Source organism: Tyto alba, unplaced genomic scaffold (assembly GCF_018691265.1).
Source record: "Tyto alba isolate M040663 unplaced genomic scaffold, T.alba_DEE_v4.0 Super-Scaffold_39, whole genome shotgun sequence".
NCBI lineage: Eukaryota > Metazoa > Chordata > Aves > Strigiformes > Tytonidae > Tyto > Tyto alba.
Genome location: NW_024881314.1, coordinates 4,050,633 through 4,074,369, shown reverse-complemented (window position 1 = coordinate 4,074,369; position 23,737 = coordinate 4,050,633). Strand labels below are relative to the sequence as shown.

The 23,737-nt window shown below is 37.6% G+C and overlaps 2 protein-coding genes across 9 annotated transcripts in view; both read right to left on the bottom strand.

The window, feature by feature from the left end:
• Positions 1-2,416: 2,416 nt before the first annotated feature.
• NOL11 (nucleolar protein 11) lies at positions 2,417-15,170 on the bottom strand. Of its 2 annotated transcripts, none has more exons than XM_042802697.1 (18): positions 15,023-15,170; positions 13,697-13,810; positions 12,769-12,825; positions 12,027-12,172; positions 11,689-11,746; positions 11,012-11,150; positions 10,418-10,615; positions 9,619-9,695; positions 8,766-8,889; positions 7,992-8,095; positions 7,639-7,716; positions 6,658-6,842; positions 6,266-6,391; positions 5,145-5,366; positions 4,539-4,617; positions 3,362-3,454; positions 2,961-3,068; positions 2,417-2,713 (listed from the first exon to the last, which is right to left on the bottom strand). In XM_042802697.1, exons 1-18 carry the CDS (start codon positions 15,152-15,154, stop codon positions 2,600-2,602), a joined length of 2,154 nt encoding a protein of 717 aa, XP_042658631.1. In that variant the 5' UTR covers positions 15,155-15,170; the 3' UTR covers positions 2,417-2,599. The 2 variants fall into 2 exon arrangements, with proteins under 2 accessions (XP_042658631.1, XP_042658632.1); XM_042802698.1 differs by lacking the exon at positions 15,023-15,170 and adding an exon at positions 14,547-14,949.
• A 1,570-nt stretch (positions 15,171-16,740) lies between these two features.
• PITPNC1 (phosphatidylinositol transfer protein cytoplasmic 1) overlaps positions 16,741-23,737 on the bottom strand; it is a 107,326-nt gene continuing 100,329 nt past the window's right edge. For 6 of the 7 annotated variants that reach the window (XM_033002304.2, XM_033002303.2, XM_033002305.2 and 3 more), the window contains one exon: positions 16,741-21,206. In XM_033002304.2, the coding sequence (XP_032858195.1) occupies positions 20,941-21,206 (266 nt within the window). In that variant the 3' untranslated portion in view covers positions 16,741-20,940. The remainder of the gene's footprint in view (positions 21,207-23,737) is intronic. The other variant, XM_033002310.2, reaches the window with a different exon arrangement.

Below are 23,737 nucleotides of genomic sequence, written 5' to 3'. Positions count from 1 at the left end.
AAAGAACTTAAGACCCTACAGCTGGATGGCATTCATAACAAGTGAGCATATGCTCTTGCTTAAATTATTGAGCTGCTTTTGTCCAGTCATTCCCTCCAAATTATTTTATAACATGTATTAGGCATTGAATTTGAGTATTGAGCTCTAGAATCAGTTACATGTACATTTATAAGGTACCAAGGTTTTGCTGAGTAATGTTAGACTAGAGCTCAGCTGTAGACTAAATAGTCTTGGGAAATAAGGGCATACATGACTTGTACTGATATAATTTAGTATGTTATGATTTTATTTAGTATGATGAAAACCAAACTATATCAATATACTGTTATGCTGAATTATATTGATATTCAATCACATTATTAGTAAAAATAAGTTTTTAACATCTTAGTTGCTATTCTGAACATGTATTGATGTATGTTTATCTTCTCTGAAGGCTTCTGTCCCCTGCCATCCATACTGGACCTCAAGAAATCTAGCCTCTCTGTTCCATTTTCCCCTATCCTAGATGAGCTTTCATTTAGATGAATATTCAGTCCCAGAAGTAGCTTGTGACAAGTCTTAACTGAACACCAAACAAGAAGCACAATTCAATAGATGCTTATACCTGTAACACCTTCAACAAGCATCACTTTGATGAAAGTTTAATCTTTTATTTTTTTAAATACATGGTCAAAACAAATCTAAAGCTGAGACATACTATGAAATGCTAAAATTCACCCTGTATAGAACAATCAATTTAGATGAGGTTAATTTGAGGTGTTCATTCTCTAAAAAAGTAGTTGGAAAAAACAGACACTGATGTATGTAAGAATGTAAATTTAAATTTGAGATAAGTTTTCTTGTTCAGAAAATTAAAAGCAGCTACTGCCACTGCCAAAAATGACCCCTCTACGTGATTCTTCAGCTGTCCATTTCAGTGTTTTTCAAATTTTACTATTACATACATTTGGTACTGACCTCGGAAAACAGTGTATGCAACTAAAACATGTCAACTTTCAAATAGCCTTAAGGCTTTTAACTGTGTGCAGCTGTTTCAAAGTTATACTGCCAAAGTCCAGTAAGTTGTGCACCTAGCACTTCAGCCATAATAATCTGTGTTCTAGCTCTAGCCAGAGATAGGAAGAAAATACTGTTGTTTATTCTCAGGCAAGTTTAATCTGACAGAAGTTAAGGAGCCTTTTATTCAAACAATCATTTCCAACATCCTGCTCCAAATCAAACCGGATGTCTCCTGTGTCCAGTGACATATCCTTAAGTCAGCACTATCAGAAAAAAATCACTATCCGAAGAGAGAAGTTATTTTCAGACAGGTTAGTTCTTTGGTCCAATCTAACAGGCAAGACACCATTCTTGCTCTGAGCTGTGCTGGCAGTTACCAGTTCTGTGGTCAGCTCAAAGACATGTCAAGCTCACTCCGAGGTCCATAGCATTAAATTTTACCTGAATGTTATTTTTATGCTCCCCTTCCTTTCCCCCAAAGCTTCAAATGCATATAGGCAAGACTTCAAGAGATAGGTATTTAAAAAGCAGGAACTATCTTGGATTCAATCTTTCAACATCAGAAAACTTCAGAAATTTCTAAAGAAAAACTCTTGAAGTACAGCTAATCATGCTGAAATCCAGTAACCCCATTCTGAAAGTCTGTGCAGGAGAGCATGCTCTAGATGAGCAGTCTCTCTGCTTGAAAAAAGTGTCATCTTCAGCTGAGGGCAACCTCTGAGATAGACTGTAACAAGACATCCCATGGAGTAACTGTACTTTGCTTCTTCATTTGAGGAAGGAGTCTAGTTCCTGCTGTATATCTCTTCCTTCTCTAGCTGTGGGCAGCTTCTGGATGCAGGCGGCCTTATCAGATATGAGATGCATCAAAACAACTTCAGATTATTGCAATTAAAGATTTTAACTACTAACCTCTACATAATGCCCTCCCTTCTGTTTTTTAAAGGCAGCATTCAAGGACCTGGTTGGACTGAAAAGGAGCATGAAAGGGTATACTAACAAGTTGTGATACCATGACATACAGAAGAGAGAAAACAGTGTGAGTTAGATAATAACCCCATACCTACACTTAAGCTCCCTTCCTTGTTTAAGTTAAGTCTGTAAATGTCAAAGACCTCTTTAGACAAAGTAAAACCACTTAAAAATAGAAAAAGCTGCAAACTCAAATGAGTTCAGCTACAGTTCATAATGTGAGTGGAGATAAGAGAACTCTGAAGAATCTAATCAGAAACTTCAACTATTAAGTAAAAGAAGCAAGTAGAATAAAAATGTCAATTCATTTGATAAAACATCTCTTGAAGCCTTACTGCAAATATCCTAATTCTTTGCCAAGAATTATGTGGTATTTTAGGATGTTCTTATGAATACATAAAAAACCCCCTATATATGAAAATATAATCAAGCATCCAGCTTCTCATCCAGTCAAAAAGAGAGTTTTTAATTCATGAGTTTCAAACTTACAACTCTCATGTAGCCTCAGAGTAACCGTGCTCCTCCTATGTAGGAAACAACTTTTCACATCCCCAATATGGAGTGCTAATACATCCTCATCATAAAAGGAATCAATAAAAAGTAAATGTGTTAATAATTAATTTAAAATTCAAATAAGTTCCAGCACTTCAATAGAATATGTCTGAGAGTCTCTCTGGTGGTTAAGTCTTTGTAATTCTCGCAAACTTCCTTCAATCTTGTTGAGTTCGGAGTAGAACCGTACCTAAAAAGAAGAAAACACAGATATTTGCACTAAATTTTAATTATTTTCATACTGGGGAACTATCTGTGGTTCTGCAGTTTCAGATATTTAAACCAAGTAAATATAGCAGCTTTTGAAATCAAAATGAGAAAGAGCGGCAACTGCCATTTCATGCTCAGGATTGAATGTACAAAGAACAGATATTATTTAATATATTATTCTAAATCCATACTAAAATGAAATAATTATCCCAGAAGATGCAACTTACTTGGGCTCTCACAAACTTATGCAAGTTTGAAAGCAACTCTTTTGCTTCTGGTAGCATCACCATAACTGTGAAGTGAGCATCAAGCAATAGGCACATCCAATCCATAATCTGAAGATAAACAAGAAAAGCAGATTTACACTTTATGGTAAGTAAAGGACACAGATTTTGCTTTAAAAGCTGAACTCTGAAACATTAACTTCTAATGCAAAATGTGTGGTTTCATATTTTAAGGCAGTATATTTATTTTCTCATAGTAAAAAGCGTTGTGTTACATTTGACTTCACACAGGTTATATTGACAATACAGAATTAGTGTAGTTAATTTTAGATATTCACAACTACTCACTATGTTACACACCAGAAGAACCGAAGGAAGTACAGCTCTTAGAACTAGCTTCTCACCTGATTTATAGTTGGAGCGCGTATTCCGGGAAGAGCAGTATTAATTTTTTCACTGCATTTCACATACAGGTAGTATAAATACCTGAGAAACAGCTATAAGTAGAGAAGTCAGAATATTTTTAAAGGACAAACATTGAATAGACTGGTAAGTTTTGTCCTGCACACAGCAATACTTGTAAGGTTTTTTAATTTTTTTTTTTTAAATCAACATAGATGCCTGTATACTACACATTAAGAGTAAATTTTATGGTTCTCCTACACCATCTATAGCTAGATGTTTGAAAATTCTCAGCAATATTCAGCTTAAAGCTACATTCAGGGGTAATTGTTGTTCCAGTGATTGTGTCAGTGCAACTTAATTCAGACACAGACTTTTCTAGGAACTTTGCTAAAAACTGTAACATTAACAATTTTAGTCCCAGTTTCAGTAGCCAACAATAAACTATCAGTCAGAATCAGGTCAACATCATGTTGTGCTGAGTACAAGTCAACAATTTCTTTCTCTCTCCAAAAAAATCAAGGAGATGAATCAGTGCTAAGATCAGCTTTGGTTTTGTTTTGTTTTGTTTTGTTTTTTTTAATCACTAGAAAACCATATATATGCTCAGGTGCTAGGGTACATGCAGTTCTTGAAGTTGTATTTCAGGTTTTGAGGGACAAATGAGGGTTTTTTTGTTTTTTTTTTTTTTTTGTTTGTTTTTTAAACAGAGGATCTGAGATTGAATACTTACGTTTAATTTGTATTACATCTGGCATTTTACATAGTTTAGTTTGGTTTTCGTATTTTGTAAACTTCTGTTTCTGGTTGAACTGACTAAATTAGCACGTCTCATTCCTTTCTTAAAAAGCATACAAATCAAGAAAGGTACTATGCTTGCTAGCAAAATATGAACATTTTCTAAGTAGACTAGTTCATAAAGAGGGTTTCATACTTACATTTTATAAAATAAGCAGGAACTACAAAAATTAGTAGACGTTCCATATGTATATGGAAAAACGTGACATTTATTAACATAAAATCTTATTAGGCATTTTAATTTAATTTGAATGCATTAGTTTGTGATTCAGACTCCAGTAAGAGTTGCAAGTTTCTGATATACAATTGAAAAACTCTCTTCCCTTTCCCTCCCCCCAAAATAATAAGGGGTTTTAAACTTTTTAATTTTAACATACTTACAACAGCTTGCTCAGCTGGAAGGTTTTTCAGATGAGGCAAAAGAAATGTTTCACTGTAAGCTGAATGGAGAACAGCATTTCTGTGTAGTACTATTGAGGATATAAAATTATTAGGCAAAAATACCAGTTTCTACAAACTGAAGTGAATTTTAATTACAATATATCTCTAGGTTCTTTGAAAGAGGTCATATTTCATCTTTTTGAATCTCTATTATTTCTATCATGAAATATATACAGCAACTGAAATATTATAATGCAGTTCACTTGAACAGTTCTGTTTGCTGCAAGTATGTAATTGGCTCATGTTTCAACAGGGAAACATCAAAATCATTGCTACTATTTTCTCTTGAATAGATGAAGTTTTATTACACTTTTGCAATAATTCAAATTTAAATTGGTGAAAATGCTTTCTGAAAGTTAATTATTTCTACTTGTCTTCTAAGCAATTTTTCTACTGAGTAGGAACTTCTCTTATCAGAACTTCTCCTACTGTAACTTCTCAAAAATTTTCAACATAACAAGATATGTCTTTTAGTAATACTGAATATAAACATTCACATCACATATAACGCACTGACTTTCCTTCATTAAAACATCAAGAGGATACAGTAACGCTGCCTTCTGTGGTCCAACAGGGCAGAATTCACCATCAGTCTTCAGATGGGTTTCCTTTGTGGTTTTAGTATCCCAGACGTCTTGTTCCAGCTCCGCATTGAAACCATTTTCTACAATTTCACTCTTAACCTCTTTATTGTGGAATTCAATATCAATGTAACAGATTACAGATTCTAGATTCACATCTATTCTTTGAAGATAGGCTTCACTCACACTGTAGAAGAAAATTTCAGATATTTAACACGTTTAAATTACCACCTTTAAGATCAGCAATGCCATCAACAGTAGTGAGCACTATGAACTCTCTGAAGCTTACTATAAAAGTGAAAACATATACTGAAATACAGAGTCTTGCAGAATGAATAAAGGACATGATAGAACAGTTAATATTTTGTAATTATTAACCTTGAAGAATACGTGTACTGCTCTTTTATTCCAACAATGTAAATTGCTGAATTATTAGACATTCTCTCATGGGCTGATTTAAAGGTTATACCCCATTCAAGACTATTACTGCATTCTGACATTAGTGGGACTGCTTCAGCCTGTAAGACAGTTAGGATTTTCCTAATATTTAGCAATAAAATATTTGAAAATTCTAAGATATGAAATGAACAAGATCTGATGTTTCCAATAAAAAAAAAAAAGAATCGCTTTTGCTCTGGAAGCATAGACAACAGTTACAACAGTTTTTTGGTTGCAGCACCCATCTAAAACATCATCCCTTTTGGGATATGAAAACCATTTTTGTCATGAACCTAGAAGAGTTAATTTTTTTTTGTGGGCTTCTTACCCCAGGAAAGTGTGTTGCACAGTAAACATCTAGCTGTAACAATGTATGTAGAAGGATGCAAACACCATTCAAGCCATCAGTGTTCATTTAATTAGCGTTTACATAGTCTTTACAATTAACATGCAGCAGACATCTTGTAAAAGGTTTGTCAGTCTGCAAGACTGCAACATACACTGTACTCAGAATTAAGAATTTAATGTGCAGTATTAATTGCTCATCTATAAAATTCAAGCCATTCTTGGCAACACAGAGCTTTTCATTATGGGGCTTAGTTTGGTGAAGAAAAAAATAGGAAAAAAAAAAAAGTGATTCTACCTTACCTTAAAAATACTTTCAGGCAAGCACAAGTAATTTCTTCAGGAATATCTGGAAACTGTTGTAAGCAGAGTTGTAAGAGATACACATCTTTTTTCTCCAAAGCAACAGCCATTAAATCTGGACATAAACTGTAAGAATATGAAATAAATAGGCTGTACAGTTCACACCCACTTAAAACTACATTGACAACTAATGCAGAAGTATTAACTTTAATTTACACAAAAATCCATCTGGCGAGTGTCAGCTTCATCAGAAAATAAGCATAAGCACCTTCGATAGTAAACGCCAATAAATCAAGAGTGCTTTATATAAAAATGGATTTCTACTTTTTTTTTTTTGAATTTTTATTTTTAAAGACTATTCCTTACAATTAAAAAAAATGCAGAATCATCACCTGTAAGACAAGTCTCGGGTCTCGACTATCTGTAGCAGGAAATTTCGAGGGTAGTACTTTGGATTTGTTTTACATCTATTTATAAGAGCAGTTATTACACATCCAGTGGTGGCTTGGAGATCTGGCATCTGTGCTTTTGACATCAATTGTCTCAATTCATTTTCAAATGCAGTTGTAGAAGCATCCTGAAAATGACAAGTACTGTGCAACTCAGAAACACATGGCATAGGTTTGAGAATTCTACTATTACTAATTAGACCAAGTAGAAACAGACTTATTTTGCATTTCAAGCAAAAAAAAAATTCACAGAAACCCCTCGCCACTCTCTACTTTGGTAGAATCTCTCAAGCATGAAAGAACCCAATGAGGGCAATTACTCTGAACCCAGGTAAGCAGTATCTTTCAATAACTGCTCAGGGATTATTCACCTGTTACTGCAGTAACATTACCAAGATGTCCATCCACAGCTGAACTATTGGTATGTTCACACAGGAAAGGATGCAACTTGAAGTATCACAACACTTGCAGCAAGTTTAAGAAAGGAACTAAACACCTTATTGCTTTATCTGCAGTGGAATTTCTACCATTCAGACTTTCTAGATCCAAAATGACTTCAATAAAATTAAAGCCATAAATAAGAATCTAAAAAAGCAGAGTTCAAGTGAAATATCCTCCCACTTTATTTACTGTAAGAGAAGACTTTCATTAAAAACGAACAAATTTGTGCAAGTTTTCAGAACTCAGCTATTATAAACCCTGTACAGTTCTAGAACACAATCTTATGACAAAACTTTTATTTCATCATGTCTACATACTATTCTAGCACAGTAATAATGATAATATCCTCCAACTCACCTGTTTAAGGCAGCTTTGTCAACTTGATACGTGCAAGAGGACATGGGAAAAGATAATAGCTTAAGAGACAGCTAGAATATTCTGAGAGTGCCTAAAACACTATTTTAGGATATTTGGTTTACTTACTTTTATGTTTAGTAAGAGCTGCCCAACTGATAAGGTGGCTGGCTGTACTTCAGCAACAGTGTTCCTTTTTGATCTTAACTATAAAGAAAAACAAAAAGATATTATTCAGCTCCAAAAAGTGGTATATATTTAAGGATTTCAATCAAGATAACTAGGAACTTCATGTGTCAACTTGCTGCACAGATTATAATTAGCAACTGGATAATCCAATTCCAGAAACAGTGATAGAAACAATGAGTGACAAATACCATGTGAAATTTCCTTTTGCTACACCACCTAAAAGTAAAAGTAGCAGCATGGGGAAAAGACAAGAGAAACAACAAAAACCTCACATGCTCTTAATGCTAACTTACGCTCATTCTGGACTCAGATTTTAGAGCTACAGTCTTCTGTGACTGAAAGGAAACCACCAGCTCTTCATCCCCAAGGGTATTCCAGTTTACAAATGTAGACACATCTGTGAACACAAAAATGAAACTATATGATGGTAACACTTAAAGCACATTTATTGAAGTGTGACTATTACATCAACTTCTTATACTAATCGGTATTTCCTATAGTATAATCCAAGTTATTTTATGCCGAGAAAGTTTCCCGTTTTATCTCAGCAGCAGGTCATTTTATGACCCTTTTTGCATATTGTTTTTCCATTTTAGCTTCTGGTAGGAAGAGAAATAAGTTATTACACAATTTTCTGTGAGCATTACTTGCAACAGTATTTTACTGGTGCAATGCTACATTAAAGACATTATGACAGTACAATTTTAAACTAAAGTTTACAAATTAAGGTTTGACATTGCCCTATCTAATCACAGACTCTTTGAAAATAATTTATAGGAGTCAGCATCTCATTCTGCTTTCAGTATTCATAGCTAGATTTCCAGTATTTTCAGTAATTCCAGTATTAAAATGACAACCCAGATTAAGTGAAGCTACAATAAATTCAGACATTTGTGTGCTTCGGTATTCTCGGCAACAGTAAATTTAACAGCTAGGAACAGAATACAGTGGTGGGTTACTTCAAGCTGTTTAGATTAAATTGATTTTATAGGACTGTATGAAAATAATTCTTATACAGTTTCAGAAGTTTTCAAGACCTTTTTTATTGTAATTATAAAAATTCTTACCAGGGGTTTGACTGTCCTTGAGTTTTCCCACAGCAGCTGCCAAAGATGATGTTTCACACTTGTACATAATCACTGTTAGCATTTTCCCATGAATAAAAAAAAATTTTTCCTCGTAACACCACAACTACAAAATATTAAAACATATCATTAATGAGATGAGCAAAGAAGTGTGTTCCTGCACAAGCTGATGATTAACTCTTTACTAAAAAATTCAGCTAACAGTCAGCAATCACAGTATTTTAAGTTATTTTTGTTAGGTTTAACACTTGTTAACACACCTTCATTAACTGTCGATTTTAAATACAGAAATAAGAAGCATTCTGTTGAGTATTTTCCAGTGATGTCTTTAAGTACAGTGGCTGCTATAAGGCATTAAGGCCACTTGATAATTTTATTTTTGAAATTACCTCTTGTCCAATTTTAAGATAAAAACAGTCAGTTATTCTATTTCACGAGTGCATTTATTACTTAGATGTCAGTTTACTTATCACTAATTGACACCTGAATATCTTGAAAAACTATTTAGGGAGATGCAGGGATTGTGTAGGCAGTCAATTGCAAATTGTTGGAACAGAATAGATATGGCTGGGTTTTCTGTCTAATTAGCTATTTCATTCTCCCAAAATAATCAAGACCATCAGAAGTGAGACAGCACTGAATTATCAAAGAAATTGCCATAAGCCACTATTCTGCTAAATATTCTGAACAAAAATTGCTCATCAGATGGTCAATATTGCTTCAGGAGTTGGCATGTGCTGCTCTTCCAGACAGAAGCAGAGCTCTGAAGCCCACCAGTATCTTCACTGCTATCATGCCAAATGCTTAAGGACCACAAATTAAAGACTGAGCTTACTTGTCCACTGGTTCCCAGAGGCAGTTCCTTTGAAGTTTGCAATGTCTGAAATTTTGTATTCCAGATTGTTAGGCATTCTAGGAAATTAAGAGACAGATGTTACAAACCCAAAAAGCAACTTAAAAGCTACACTTGCCTTTGCTACTTTCAGTTAAAAACACTTGAGGAATAGAAATAACTTTCAAAATAGCTCACTTAGTAATGTATTCAACATTAGGAATTAAGTCATTCTAGTTAGATCTCAAGCAAAATATCTAAAAATTAGTTAGTTTTCCAGTGGAGAGCTTTAACTAAGAAGCTGTAGCAAGAGGGACAGCAGTCAGTGTGGCTTACAGTCAGGAAGAGCATTTTGTTATAAAATGCTATGTTCAGTGGCTTAACTTTCAGTGATCCCACACTTCAGTAGTTTAGGCATAAGGCTGAAATGTCTGTTTTACTTATTTTAAACACTGGTTTCTTAGAGGACATCAGGTCTGTTTCCCCACGTTGATTCTTCTGCAAGTGTCCAAGTCCTCCTTTTAATTCCCTTCCATCCGTGAATTCTCTTGCTGCTGCTTCTCAACCGTTTCACAAACACCATAAAATCAAATACTGAAACACAACAGTGAGTATAGTCCTGCCACCCAATCCGCAGTTCACCGGTAAAGGTTACCTTTCAGCTAGTGCTCTGAACGGCACAGCTCAGCTACGTATTAGTTTCAAGAGCCAACTAAAATTTTATTTACACTATCTCCTGCTTTGTGCTTTGCCTAAGGACATTTTAGACTACAGAACATATTAATCTGACTTTTCAAGTTACCTCTGGATTCTTCACCAGATGCAGCTAGACTTCCTAATACGGCAATGTGGTCTTTATCAAGAACAACAAAAGAAGTTCCTTTTAGAACACTTCCAGATACCGAAAGGTTTAGGAGTAGTGACTTGGACAAAATCTGCTCTTTCTCTTCAGTATTTTGCTGGAGAGGTATCAGAACCTTGTACACAGTGTCACTGGAATCTGTCAAAGAAAAGTGATGCCGCTTTTAACATCTGTTATTGTGCAGAAACTATTTGATATGATATGGCAAGAGGACATCCAAAGAGAACAAAGTCCAGCAAGTGCTGAAAGAAGAAATAACACAGGATATTTAAAGGACACGTTATGACGTAAAGCAGCAAAATAAAAGCATAGCTAGTGTGAGATCTGCATGTACAAGTCATAATATTTAGGAACAGTCAGCCTTTGCAGCCATTAAAGTATCAGGAAGATTTAATTACTACTTCTACCACTATCTGTTTTAGAAAGTTTAAAGAGATAAAAATATTAAATAGGAATTCGTAAATATCAACATCTTGTGTCCTTCCATACAATTCTTTGCTTTTTTACCACATCCCACCAGAAAATTTAACTTACACAAACACAGAAGTGTGATTATTTGATTTTTTATGTATGCCGTGAAACTCAGTGGTTTAGACAATTCATGTTGCTCAAGCTTATATTTGTGTAGACTATTCATCTTAAGTTTCTGTATGTAGATAAAAAAATCCCCGTCCTAAAACAAAAAAAAGAAAGTTTTCTTTTAACTTACACAAAGAGATAACAGAAATTCAGATATTAGTACTGGTTAGCTTTAATGTTAAGAAAAATCAGGAATCTGTTCTATAAGACATACAGCCCAATTCAGAAATGTTTACAGACTCAAGCATGTAAAGAAAGTTCTGATTTGATGAAACGAATGGATTCTCAGGAAGAAGCATTTGAATAAAGACAGATTTGTGTATAGGGCTTTTTTTAAAAAAACAAAACAAAACAAAACAAATCCTGTATTTGAGGGCAGTGAAGAGCCACACAATTGTCTACTGTATTTAATATTAATTGTTCTCTGAAGTTCTAAGAGCCAGACTCCTCAGCCCTGAAAGCAACTTAAATTTAACTGTGTATCAGAAACAATACATATGGAGGATATTGATTAAAACAGGATAAAGATTTCACTAAAAGTTCTTAAAGCCCAATGAAACAGGTGATGGATTTTAGAAAAAGCACTTAGATTTGCTGCTATAAAAGTTTTTTAAAAAAAGTTTTCCACTTACTTTCTCAGTAGCAAAAATTAAGACAGGCTGTTGACCTTCCATAAAAGCTTCACTCCACCTAAAACCAGAAAGCTGTATGAATGTCTTCTGAATTCTAGGACTATACCTAAAGTCATAACATTATTCCTTAGGCAGCCTCTTATTTTTAGGATATCCGTATAAATAAGTCTAAGATTTTAAAACCCCAAAAATGTGTTGGGAAAAAAACCCCAAAACAACCCCAAGATCTTGGTCTTTAGATTTCTCCCCTATTCCCTCAGAAAAGGGAAAAACTTTCATCATCATCCTCATCAATTCCTCTGAACAAGAAGCAAACTTCATAAAGTCATATCACTTACTTGATGACTTCGTCCGAGACAATGTTTTCAATTTCTTGTTGTGGGGCTTCCAAAAGAACATCTAAAGTTCGAACACCACCTCCTCTGAATAGTACCACTGGCCCTCCATTGGGTAGTGAATGTATTCTGTATACATCAGCTGAAAGCTATAGAGAAAAAAAACAACTCTATCTTCTTCAGTACATTACCTTGAAAGCGAAGTGTTTTATCTGTGATTTTTTTTTTCAGTTCTTTCAATAAACAAGTAACAGAAGAATTATGAATCTGTAAGATTCTTAATAATGTAGGCCTAGTAGTTGCAAATTTTCTGAAATCCTACAAATATCATAAATCACTACCCAAGAAAAAGCCAGGAAAGCATCCCTATGAGCATCACATTTCTGAATCATGTCAAAGAAAAACAAAATTGAGGGTAAAAAGTTCAAACAACTGCCATACAGCATAACACAAAGTGTTGTTTAACACAACCACCAGCAGAACAGAAAAATATGTATTTAAACATAATTCACCATCTTTAAAGAAGTTCCTCTGAAACTTTGGACTTGGGCTACAAATCACTTGAAGTGTAAATTGAGTCTCTCAGTCCAAATGGACTCCTTGCAATATTCCAGAACATCATGAAGTGCAAGTTAAGACAATGGTCAGCTAAAGTTATATTACTAGTACTATGCAAATTATCATCTCTTCCCTCCACCGGGGATCAAAACATTAACATAAAAGTGAACATACGTAAGAGACTTACTGTTGCTTTAAATACTTTGTCCAAATTAGTATCTGTGTTCTTCCATATTCTTAAAACCTTTAAGAGAAGCATAATTTTTTAAGCACAGTAAAACAGTAACGTATAGACTTCTCAACACACAAAATTCTAGCAACTGCACATCACTGAAACACAGGAGGAGAATATACAGAAAGTATACACAGTAACTTTAGTGGAATCTGACCCAGGGGAAGTTTGTGTAGCAAGAAGCTGAAGCAGAGACAACAGGAATACAAACCAAGCTCAGAAATATTGAAATGGAAAGAAAGGGAAGGAAAGAGTAAGGCTAAGGAAAAAGATACAGCAGAATTTTAAATTAAAGTAGATCAAAGTGATGGAGACAGATTAAGATATAGATGACCAGATCTGGAGGAGAATATTGCAAAGAGAACAATGAAAGGTCAAGAAAGATATGTCATCTACAACAATAAAAAAAAGCCAAAGGTTCATCATATGCTGAGCACACACTACAAGTACACAAACAGGAAACGTTTAACTGTAAAATGTGAGCTCAAAACCAAAGATACAGGTGTGAATTTTAACCATTTCAGTACATTAATCATGCAGTTCTAAATGTCAGCCAGTCTGCAACACGAGAAATAACTTATCCTTACAGAATTTGTGCATGAGGCATTCTCCACCAAGAACACTTGTTTTTAAAAGGCCACTGCACAACTGGTGCTCAGCACAGATTAACTTCATCTCCCTGACGAAGGAACACACTGTGCAGCTGCAGAGCTGCACGTCCCTGTCCTCAGAGAGCAGAGGTGACCTGAACTGCAAGACGGTGGTAAGATCTCCATTTTTACACTTAGCCAAAAATCTAGCACTGCTGTTTGCTCCCTATCTACATTCACGCTGAAGACTCACCACCTCCTTTTTTTCCTTTAAGAAAGATAAAACATCTCACCTTGTCATCATGAACAGCTACATATTCATGAGTTTCAAAGTTGCATACAACTGGACATGTGATAACCTGCCCATGTTTAACCGACCAACAACCTAGTGGCTTCTGATCTGAAACCTGGAAGAGTCAGAACAAAGACACTGTAATTAAAATATAGCATGGTGCATGTATGGGAATTATCTCATGACACAAGGGAAATGCAAGGTAGCCATATCCGATTTGAATGAGAATACGGAAGTATGGAAACTGATGTACTCAGAACTTCTGCTAGAGCACTCCTGTTTCTGACTTTAATACCAAAAAATTCAGAGTAACCTGAAAGAATTCTACGTAAATTGGAAATAATTTGTTTTCACATAAGAAATAACTTTGGCATGTGAGTCAGGTGGGCTTATGTCATGAAACACATGTATGATGCATGGCTTTTCCAAAGTGAAGGCATTATGTTTAATCACCAGTGTAAGTTACCTTTACTCACTAATACAGTCACGCACAGTCACGCTTCTTCTCTTCCTATTTCAATGTAAGTTACTGAGACAATGAGCAATTAATTTTACTGTCTAAACTCACGTTATGTATGACTTAATTCTGGCTGCTCTGAGGGTACTCAACCCCCTCTCCTCAGCCTAGATCTACACTGGGCGTATTTAGCAACATATTTATGTTCTCGTGTATGGTCTTAGCTGTGGGACTGAAGGACCCAAAGGAGGTTGTATAATGAATCCACTAAGATACAATCCCTAGTGCCATGAATGTGAAGGCGAATGAAGAATATAAAGCCAAATATTTTCCTTAAGTTTCTCACCACGGTCTACTGAAATACATGCATACGTTAAAAGGCACCAGAACATACTTTTAGTTTCAAGTGCTGCAAGCTAAAATCTTTCATCCTCCAGCCAACAAGGCAGCTGACACGAAGCCGACAGCCGGACAGAACGTGTGTCACCCTGGCTCCTGCAAAAGGAGCCGTCGCGTACCCTGCAGCCTCGGGGCGGAACGTTCCTTCGGGGAACGGCGAGAGCAAACGGGCGAAAGGAAAACAGCGCCAGCGCCCGCCCGAGGCGGCAGCAGCCCGGCGGGTTGGCAGGCCGGGAGCGGCGGGAGCGGGGCGGGAGCCAGGCCCCGGGGGCAGGAGCCAGGCCCCCTCCAGCCGAGCGCCGCGGGCGCAGCCGGGCGGGGGGCGGCCTGGTGTCAGTGTCAGCGGGGCCCGGCCGCGCTCCCGCCGGGCCGGGGCAGGAGAGAGGAGGCGCCGCCGCGGCCTTGCCCGGGGGAACCCTCCCACAGGCCGGGGCTGCCCGGCGGCGGCGCGTCCCGAGGGCGAGAGGCTACCTTGCAGAGCGTGGCCGTCCTGCCGCGGTCGGTGAGCAGGACGAGGTCGGGGCCGGGGCCCGGCTCCAGCGCCAGGAGGCCGCGGCCAGGTCCCAGCCCGCACAGCGTGAAGCTCTCGCACAGCGCCGCCATCTTCGCGATCCGCCGCCTCTCGCGAGACTGGGCGCAGCGGCGGAAAGGGCCGAGGCCGCTCGAGAGTTTCCGGGCGCGGCGGGGGAGAGTCGTGTCGCGATGGGGTGCGGTGCCCAGTCGGGACTGGCGGTTCCCGGGCGGAGCGGGGGCTTCGCCAGCGGGGACGAAAATACGGTGCGTTCTGGATATTTGACATATTGTAAAACCAGAAGAAGAGCCATTAATTTTTCAGAACACCCTTACAAAGCAGGACGGTCAACCGCATTTCCTGTATTCAGATGTTTCCAGCGTATATCGTGCGCGGAATTAATGAGATCGTTTCCACGGCCACTCACACCGTTGGTCCTACGAGTGTCTTATCGTGCAGAAGAGGTGTCATTTACATGCAGATTAGCACGAGGACATTGGATAAGAGTCCTCTGTAGTTTTGCATCTACACAGTAAAACATTGTTGGCTTTAAGACTACCTTAACTAAACATATTTCTGCCCTACGAGATTCCTCATTTTTGTGAAGAATAAAGGGTGGAGTCTTTTCCCTCTGCACAACCCAACTCTGCCAATTCTAATAGCGGTAGGATCAGGTTCAGGTTTTTAACCAATTTGTAACATTTTCACGCATCAGTATTTTGTGTGCAAATTTTAACAAAACCCTAGCAAAACCAGCCCAAACTACAAACCATCAAGTCAAACCAAACCAACACCAGATCAGGTCAGGCCCCGTCATGAGGCACATCACTGCTGGCTGTGGACCGCTGTTGGGGAACACATCTTGCCAGCACTGTAATTTCGGGGACTCAGCCCTGATATATTTGCTTGCTGAGGAATCCAGCCGTGGTTGTGTCTCATCAAGGACAGTCACAACCTCGCGTTGGCGGCCAAGACCCGGCCAGACCCCGGCCATTCACAGGGCACGGCCCCAGCCCGTACCCCACAGGGTCCTAACGCGCTGAGACGTTATCACCGTCATCACCGCAGACCCGCGCGGCTCCCATCTCGCTTGTACCATGTGATTTCTACATTAAATATTTTTTAGGCCCATGTTTGTTCCTTGTGTCCTACCCTACGCCACTGTGAAGCATTTCTATACTGAACATGCGACTACCATTTTTCTGGTGCGGAGAAAGCTCCGTTTCTGTGGAGTAAGCCTCTACTTAAAATCTTAAAGAATCATTGTGCATGTTAAGTTTTGGTTGACTAAAAGTAATTTACTTGTAGACAAGCCTGAGAAGTTTTGAGTGGTCTCTTTTCCAGTATTTTCCACTATTTACAACAACACTGGGCTGCCAAACCCTGCATAGAGAATTAGATTGCCTACTGAAAACCTTGTCAACCAAATGGTCATTTACAAATGAATGGGCTAAAACCATAATGATGGGGCACCTGCCCTGATAAAATCTCGAAAAAGCTGAGGCACAGCTAGTAGATGTGGTTTAGAATTTAAACCTAGAAATGGTTTGATTTTTTGTTACAAAGCCAATTGTTTGTGCTATTTAATTTTGAGGAAATGACTTGCAGAGATGGGGGTAGAAACGTTAATGGCTATGTTCCTTGCTAGAGGACACCTAGGAAAAGAAAATAGCCACAATTGTAAAGAATAATTGTTGGTAGTTTATTTACAACAAAATGCAAGGAAAAATACAATATTAAAAATAATAAATAACTTGGAAAAAACAGAAACTAAGTGATATGGACGAGAAATATGACAATCAAATTCTCCTGCTGAGCCTTGCATTATTTAACATGCAGAGCATTTCAAAACTTGGTCCTTCTTTGATGGTAGTGATGTATTGCCTAACGTAGCCTTCATTGCTCTAAATAAAAGAAATTAATTACTGGACATTCAGAGTCACGTGGAATTATCACAGAAATGAAATAAAACAATGAAACCTGTTTTAGTGACACCACAAAACTACAGGAGATTGTAATTCAATGCCCATGCTGTTCATTTAAAGCAAAACATTGTTAGACTTACTCAGCAACTTTAACTTACACATATAAAACCAAGTCCAAACAATGGAAACAGAAAAGCTCCTATTGACAAGATCATGAATTCTCTCTTACTGCACTCACTAATTCATAAAAAGCATATACATTTGGCTTATTTCAAATGATAGCACATTGCTTCAAAGCAGTTCTAACAAAATATAGCGGTCTTGTTACAAACTAAAATTCAAGGAACAAATATTTCCATTTCAAAATCTCTACAGCAGCAATTAATGCAAATTGGCTACTAGATGTCACAAAATCACCTTCCAGAATAATCAAAAAAGCCAAAGAATAAGGTCAAATAGTTTCTTTCCATAGGATTTATCCAGTCATTTACAAAATCAACCATTACATTCATAAGGAATCCTATTAAGTATGTGTTTCAGGAATGTGCTGCTCTTCATAGTCTTTATGGATACCTCCCTTTTTTAATTTATTAAGAGATCTACCCTTCTAAAGACTCTAGTGAAATGCCAGTTATTTTGTAATGACTGTTCTATATGAAATACATAAAAGTACAAGCAAGCTGGGAGGAGGTTTTAATAGCAAACCAAACCAACTAATCACGTTATTTGCTCTAAACTGTATTCTCCTTGATGAAAAATTCCTTGTCAAGTTCTAGAAGAGCTGTATCATGTAATTCTTCAGTCACTGTGGCAGAGTAGGAACACGGATGTTGTGCCTACTCAGCTTTGCTGTATGGCACCGTACTCTAAAGTTGTACTCACTAAATAAGCACATCATTCATTTTTGCAAGAGAAGTGCTGAACACCTGCAAAATGCTCTCTGTTTTCCTCCTAATAAATGTCTGAAAATACAACAGAAAGCACTGTGAAAAAATCAGTAATGAAAACAACCCCTTTGCCTCAAGGTATTACACTGAAGTATTCAGACCTTCATTTTCATTTAATTTTGTGCGATTTTGAGTGTTTGCTGGAAATATTCTAGAAGAATATATCCTACCTTAAAAAACAAACAAACAAACAAAACCCAACCAAACAGATAATGGTATTTCAAGATCGTATTGACCAAATGGGTAATGACTGATGGGGAAAGCAAAGCAGAACACAGCAGAGGGTACTTACATAGGCAGTGAAAAACCTGGGGTATCTCTTATCCAAAGAGATGAAACATTACAGATCTTTTTATTTGCCTTCATTAGGAAACACCCTGGAGGCGGTGTGGCTGATGGTGATCCCGGCTGTGGCCAGCGGTGAATTCAGGCTGTTGGGTCAGTAAACGGGGTACTCCTGGAGAACAGCACTGCTCGGTGGCAGGGCTGCAGCAGCAGCACGCGCAGGCGGAGACACAGCGTTAAGCAGTCCATCATTTTTTCCATGACATGGTCACGGTCTTCCTCCTACATCTCTGTCATGCAGCTATTAAGATGTGTCCTATTCAGGTATGTTAATAATTTTCATAGACGCCTTATTCCCAAACCTACTTAATATGATAATCAGTGTTTCCACATGGGATTGGAAATCAGTTAAATATGAGTAAAGGTACGACTGCTTTGGTCTAAAAATATGTGTCAGACCCAGATGGCAAAACATGTGCAGGAATAGTAATATATAAGTGCAAGGTCATTATCCCTGGAGATGAGCAAATTTTTCTTCGACAAAGAAGAAAATCTTTGAAAAATAGGCTTTCAGGTGAAGCAGACCTAAACCACTTCTGTATAGGTCAAATTCAGGAAATGAAAAAACAACCAAACAATGCTTTATATTTTCAAATGTTTCCCTTCTCTGCCCATGTTCCAATCTTGATACTAAATAAATAATAATAATAATAAAAAATTAGACCAGTTATAATCATGAATATATCATCTGCACACTTTTTAAGCTGAAATCATAAACTAATGTAGGAAATTTTTGTTTGCATCATTACAGTGTCTTCTTTTTAAACAAAAAAATCATCACCCATTAGTTTACTAATCACACAAAATTACTAGCTCTGAGAAGAATAGCAAAGCAAAACATGGACAGTAAGTGGGAGAATGCATGAAGACAGACCACAGCTAACCTACAAAGAGCTCTTGGCTTTTGCTAGCTACAGGATTTTAACTATCAGACAAATACACACTTTTCAGTGCAGGTTGGCAGTGGAATTACTTCTCCTGCTACTAAAACTACCCTATAAATATCACACATTCAATGTAACTTACACTGGATCTACAGCCATTGAGAAGTTCAGTGCATTTAAGCCAGTCACATCACAGCATTGTGCTGAGAAGATGGCACAAACGTCCCGTCCAGGTAAAAGGCCATCCCCAAACTGATTGTTCAATATTCAATGATAGTTCAGCTCTTGAGGACTCTCTTTTTTTTTTAAATCCATGTACCATGTGACAAGTGGTACAAAATATCACCCTCTTTGATCATATGATTCACGTAACAGCTATTGTTCACTGGGAACTGAACAGCGGCTTATTTAACATCTACTACAGCTACCAATAGAGACAGATACCGACAGCATTCATTAAACAGCAATTTGTAGGAAAGCGAACAAAGTACCCCAAATGGGGTCAGCAGGGAAAGTTTCTCACTGAGCTTACATTTTGAAAAGGAAGGAAGAGACCACTTCTGCCATTTATTTTGCTCCTCCTTCCACAACCTACACTTCCCTCCAGGGAAACATTCTTTTCTACATTTTAATTCCTGAGATTGAAAAGTGATCTCACATGCAGACCAGGAAGAGCACTTCTGTTTCCTTAACATCAGCCTACCCGGGACTGAGCAGCCCCACGATTCATTTGCTTTTTAAAGTGAGTTTGTTCACCCCTTCCCTGGAGCGAACCAGCTTTCTGTTAGCAGAGATTGTGCTGTTTAGGAAAGATGTGAGGCAGGAAAGAAAAAGGAGTCTCGTATTTTCTTTCCTTTACATTCAAGGTCTTATGGCATAACTAGCACTCTTCTTCCAGTGAGGAAAAGACAGAATTCATTGGTTTTGCTTCTCAACTGGCTCAATTTAGCTGCTTTTTTTCAATCTTACAGATGGAACACCATTAATGAACACCAATACAGAGTTCAAGAGATCACAAAAGGACAGGGGAGAGCTATTAAAATACATTATCTACAAGAAATAGGTGGTTTCTTTTACAAATTCTGTGCAAGATAGAAATAGTTCAATGGCCTCAAAGTCAGTATAATTAATTACAATTGGGGCTTCAATACAGTGATATTTTAGGTTTGAAAAATTTTGTGTTTGCTAGCTAGGCCCCAAATCCTGAGTCATATTAAGCAAAAGATGAGTCTGAATGATTGCTGTTGGTGTTCAAGTAGAATGAGTTACAGGTCAAATGTTCATGACTACACAGGAGAAGCCTGAGAGTAGGAAGAATTTTAAAATCGGCTAGAGAAGAAGAAAACGGGAGGGGTTTTTTCCTGTTAACCCTGCATTCTAGTTGGCACTAATTTGCCTCAGAAGTCCTTGGCAGCTTTAGTAAATACCTACTCTTAATTATAATTGCTATGACCTAGATGAGGATTTGTATGTAGAATACTGCTACAGAAAGATTTATTTTCTTTTATAGGGTTCCCCTCAGACTATTTCATTGTATGTCAACAAGATGCACCATATGGCTTGAAACACTACTTTAGGAATATATAAACTACATTCTCTTGCATGCACTTCTCTGAAAGTTTTCAGGATCAAGTCTGAGAAAAGAAGTAATCTTTCCACACCAGTAAGATTATTTTAAGCAAAAAAACAACCAACAAACCACCATGACCTTTGTAGAAATTGAGTTACGTCACCCTTGCTGTGGTAGACATGGCTTATCAGGAGGAAACATGCTGGGTTAATTTAAAGGGTTTTTTTTTGCTGGATCTGGAAGAGTGAGAGTTTCTGGAGCAGACTTTTTCCGAGGCCGGTCTTTGGGAACTGTTAGGAATTCAGGAGCATCAGTGGAGAGAGGAGTTGATGGAGCACTAGATGGAGCACTGCGGGTTGAAGAAGGCATGGAAATGTTAGAGATAGATATTGCAGGTGGGAAAATCCCAATCTTCTTGTTGGTAGCTTCCTGAGTTGCTCGTTCAAACTCTCGGACTTCATCCATTGTCATGTCTTCGACAGGAAGGAAAGAAAGATAAAGGCACATTAGAATAATTTCAAATGATCATTTCATTAACTCAGTTAAACTACTTCCATCCAAATTCTAAATCAGGGAATGGTTGCTTATCGTGCATATCATTAAGTGATTCTCCCCACGAATGCCTTCCTATTGCAATGCATTGACTGGAGTACAATAAGCGGCAAATGTCAAGGAAACAAAGTTAAGTACATTAATCATATACTAATGGTTCTTCTTCTGCCTGGGTCTGAACTGAATAAAGATTGCTACCTCTGTAATTGCTGGAAAAATCAAGCTATTTCACAGGCAATTAAAGAATATATTTAGATACAGAGTCAACAAGTAGAATTTCTTACAACCTCAAACAAAATAAATCTGATAGGGGTTTTGTTTTTTTCATTTAGAGCATAAGCATGAATGGGTAAAGGGTTGTCATTGGTTTGTTCATCTGCCGTAATTTTAAAGGGATGAAAAATTCTCTCTCTCCCCATGCGCTGCTTCCTAGTTGCAGCTGCATGCACATAACTGAGGCCATTTTGCTTTTCTATTAATAAAGCCTAAGGAATTCCCTCACACTCAATAAAGCCACAATATGCTTTCCAACTTTCCCTTCCAGAATCTGTACTTAAACATTTATGGCCAACTGAAAAATTCACTGCTTAATTCCCTGCAAAGCAGAGGCAAAATGAGCTGAGAGATTAAAGCCACTTTGCAATGGAAGGTAGGGTCCACAGCAAGCAGTGAACTGCTCATGCCGGTGACAAACGTGTCACAATGCTGCAGAAACCCACGAGAGGGCAGAGCGATCCCAGCATGGATGTGCTCTGAGCCGAGCCGCGCAAAACTTTTGCGATAAAATCCCAGATGAATGACATCTGCTACAAACTGGTAAGTTGAGCAAAAAATCAGACAGACTCTTCTGGAACCTGCTGTTTCATGTCTACATTGCTCGCAATATGTTCACTGAACCAACTGAAATACATTTTATGGTTTTCACTGGACATCATGTTAAATTTGTAAATATGAAGTATTTCATTACACCATCTTATAGATTCTTTGAGCTCCGAAAGCTGAAAAAAACACAAATAAAGGCACTAGGATTTTAATCAATTTAAAATTCTTGCACATTTGGGTGTCTGAGACCTGGGACTGGCAATGGTACTTACCATATGTGTGAGAAAATCCTACACTTTCAGTACATCAATACTTTTTAATATTACCCAGCTGCACGCGTCTGTAGCCTTGGCTGCAAATGTTATGTAGGAGAAGCTTTATGTTGTATTACAACATCCTATTAAATAAACAAAAGCATGCATGTTGCCAGCTGCCTTCTCTCTTCCCTGCAGACAACATTCCAGGGATCTTTTCAGCCTACACTGCCAGATATTAGGAGCGAGGACGAAGCTCTTTTCGAATCTGAGGTAAGTGGTGGAAATAAACAGATGGTCTCAGAGGAACTGTACCTACTTGTGTTGGAGATAGATTTGAACCCGTTTTGCTGATTTACATTTTGTTTCACACCCTGTAACAGTGTGTGTAGTGTTTCTGAACTCAAAGGTTTTTAAAGCACCCTTGACATCAAAGGGACTCCATGCATTCATTTCAGCTATTTTCGACTGAGGACTTGGGTACAACATGAAACAAAAGCTCTCTTGGATACATGAAAGTGAAAGAGGACAGGAAGATTTCTCGGTTTACTGGCCACTGAAGTAAAGACTGATTAAAGTCTTGCTAAATGGTAGCTTCCAAGGCTGCTCATTTTAAATTCAGACATGAAATACTTATTGTCCCTTCAGTTGACTTTAGCTTTTTAGCTTATACTTGCTTTAAATTCCCTTCTCTTCTGATATACACCCAAGTAAAACAAGTCCTTTTCCTGATCTGAGAAGGCTCAGACTCTCGTTTTTTTTCATTAATGACAAATTCTGTTCCTACCTCAATGGCAGTATTTCCACATGGGAACTAACGATGCAGACTTCATTCAAAGCCAAGTCCTGAAGTGTAGAGCCAAAGTGAGAACTGATTCTCAATTTACTACTCAACTAAGGAGCAACCTTGATGTCAAAAGAGCTGCAGTATTACAAACACAAGAAGTACCTTCCTGGTTATTACTTGGACAACATCTTCTCAGGCTGGTGACAACTTTTACTGAATAAGAACAAAGGAAAGCCTCCAAGCCTTTCAGGCCTTGTCCCACACTTGTTACATGAGTAAAACCATCACTGAGTTCTACACTACAGTTAGTAGAAATAAAGGAGTAACAACATTTTGACAGCAAATACCTCTGCATCTTTTCTATTTGCAGATAGTAGTAATTTCTAATTTTAGGCCTCTACTTGAGGTGCCCAAATCAGGATCTTAAATACTTTTTGAAATTTTCAGAATCTGAATCAAAGAACCTACACAGAAACCTGTACTTCTCCACAAACTGCTGTTATATAATTCTGAAAATACTTCTCACCTTGTTGGTCGCTAATCAATGTCAATATTAAAATTAGTCTGAAAAGACTGAATAATTCATTAG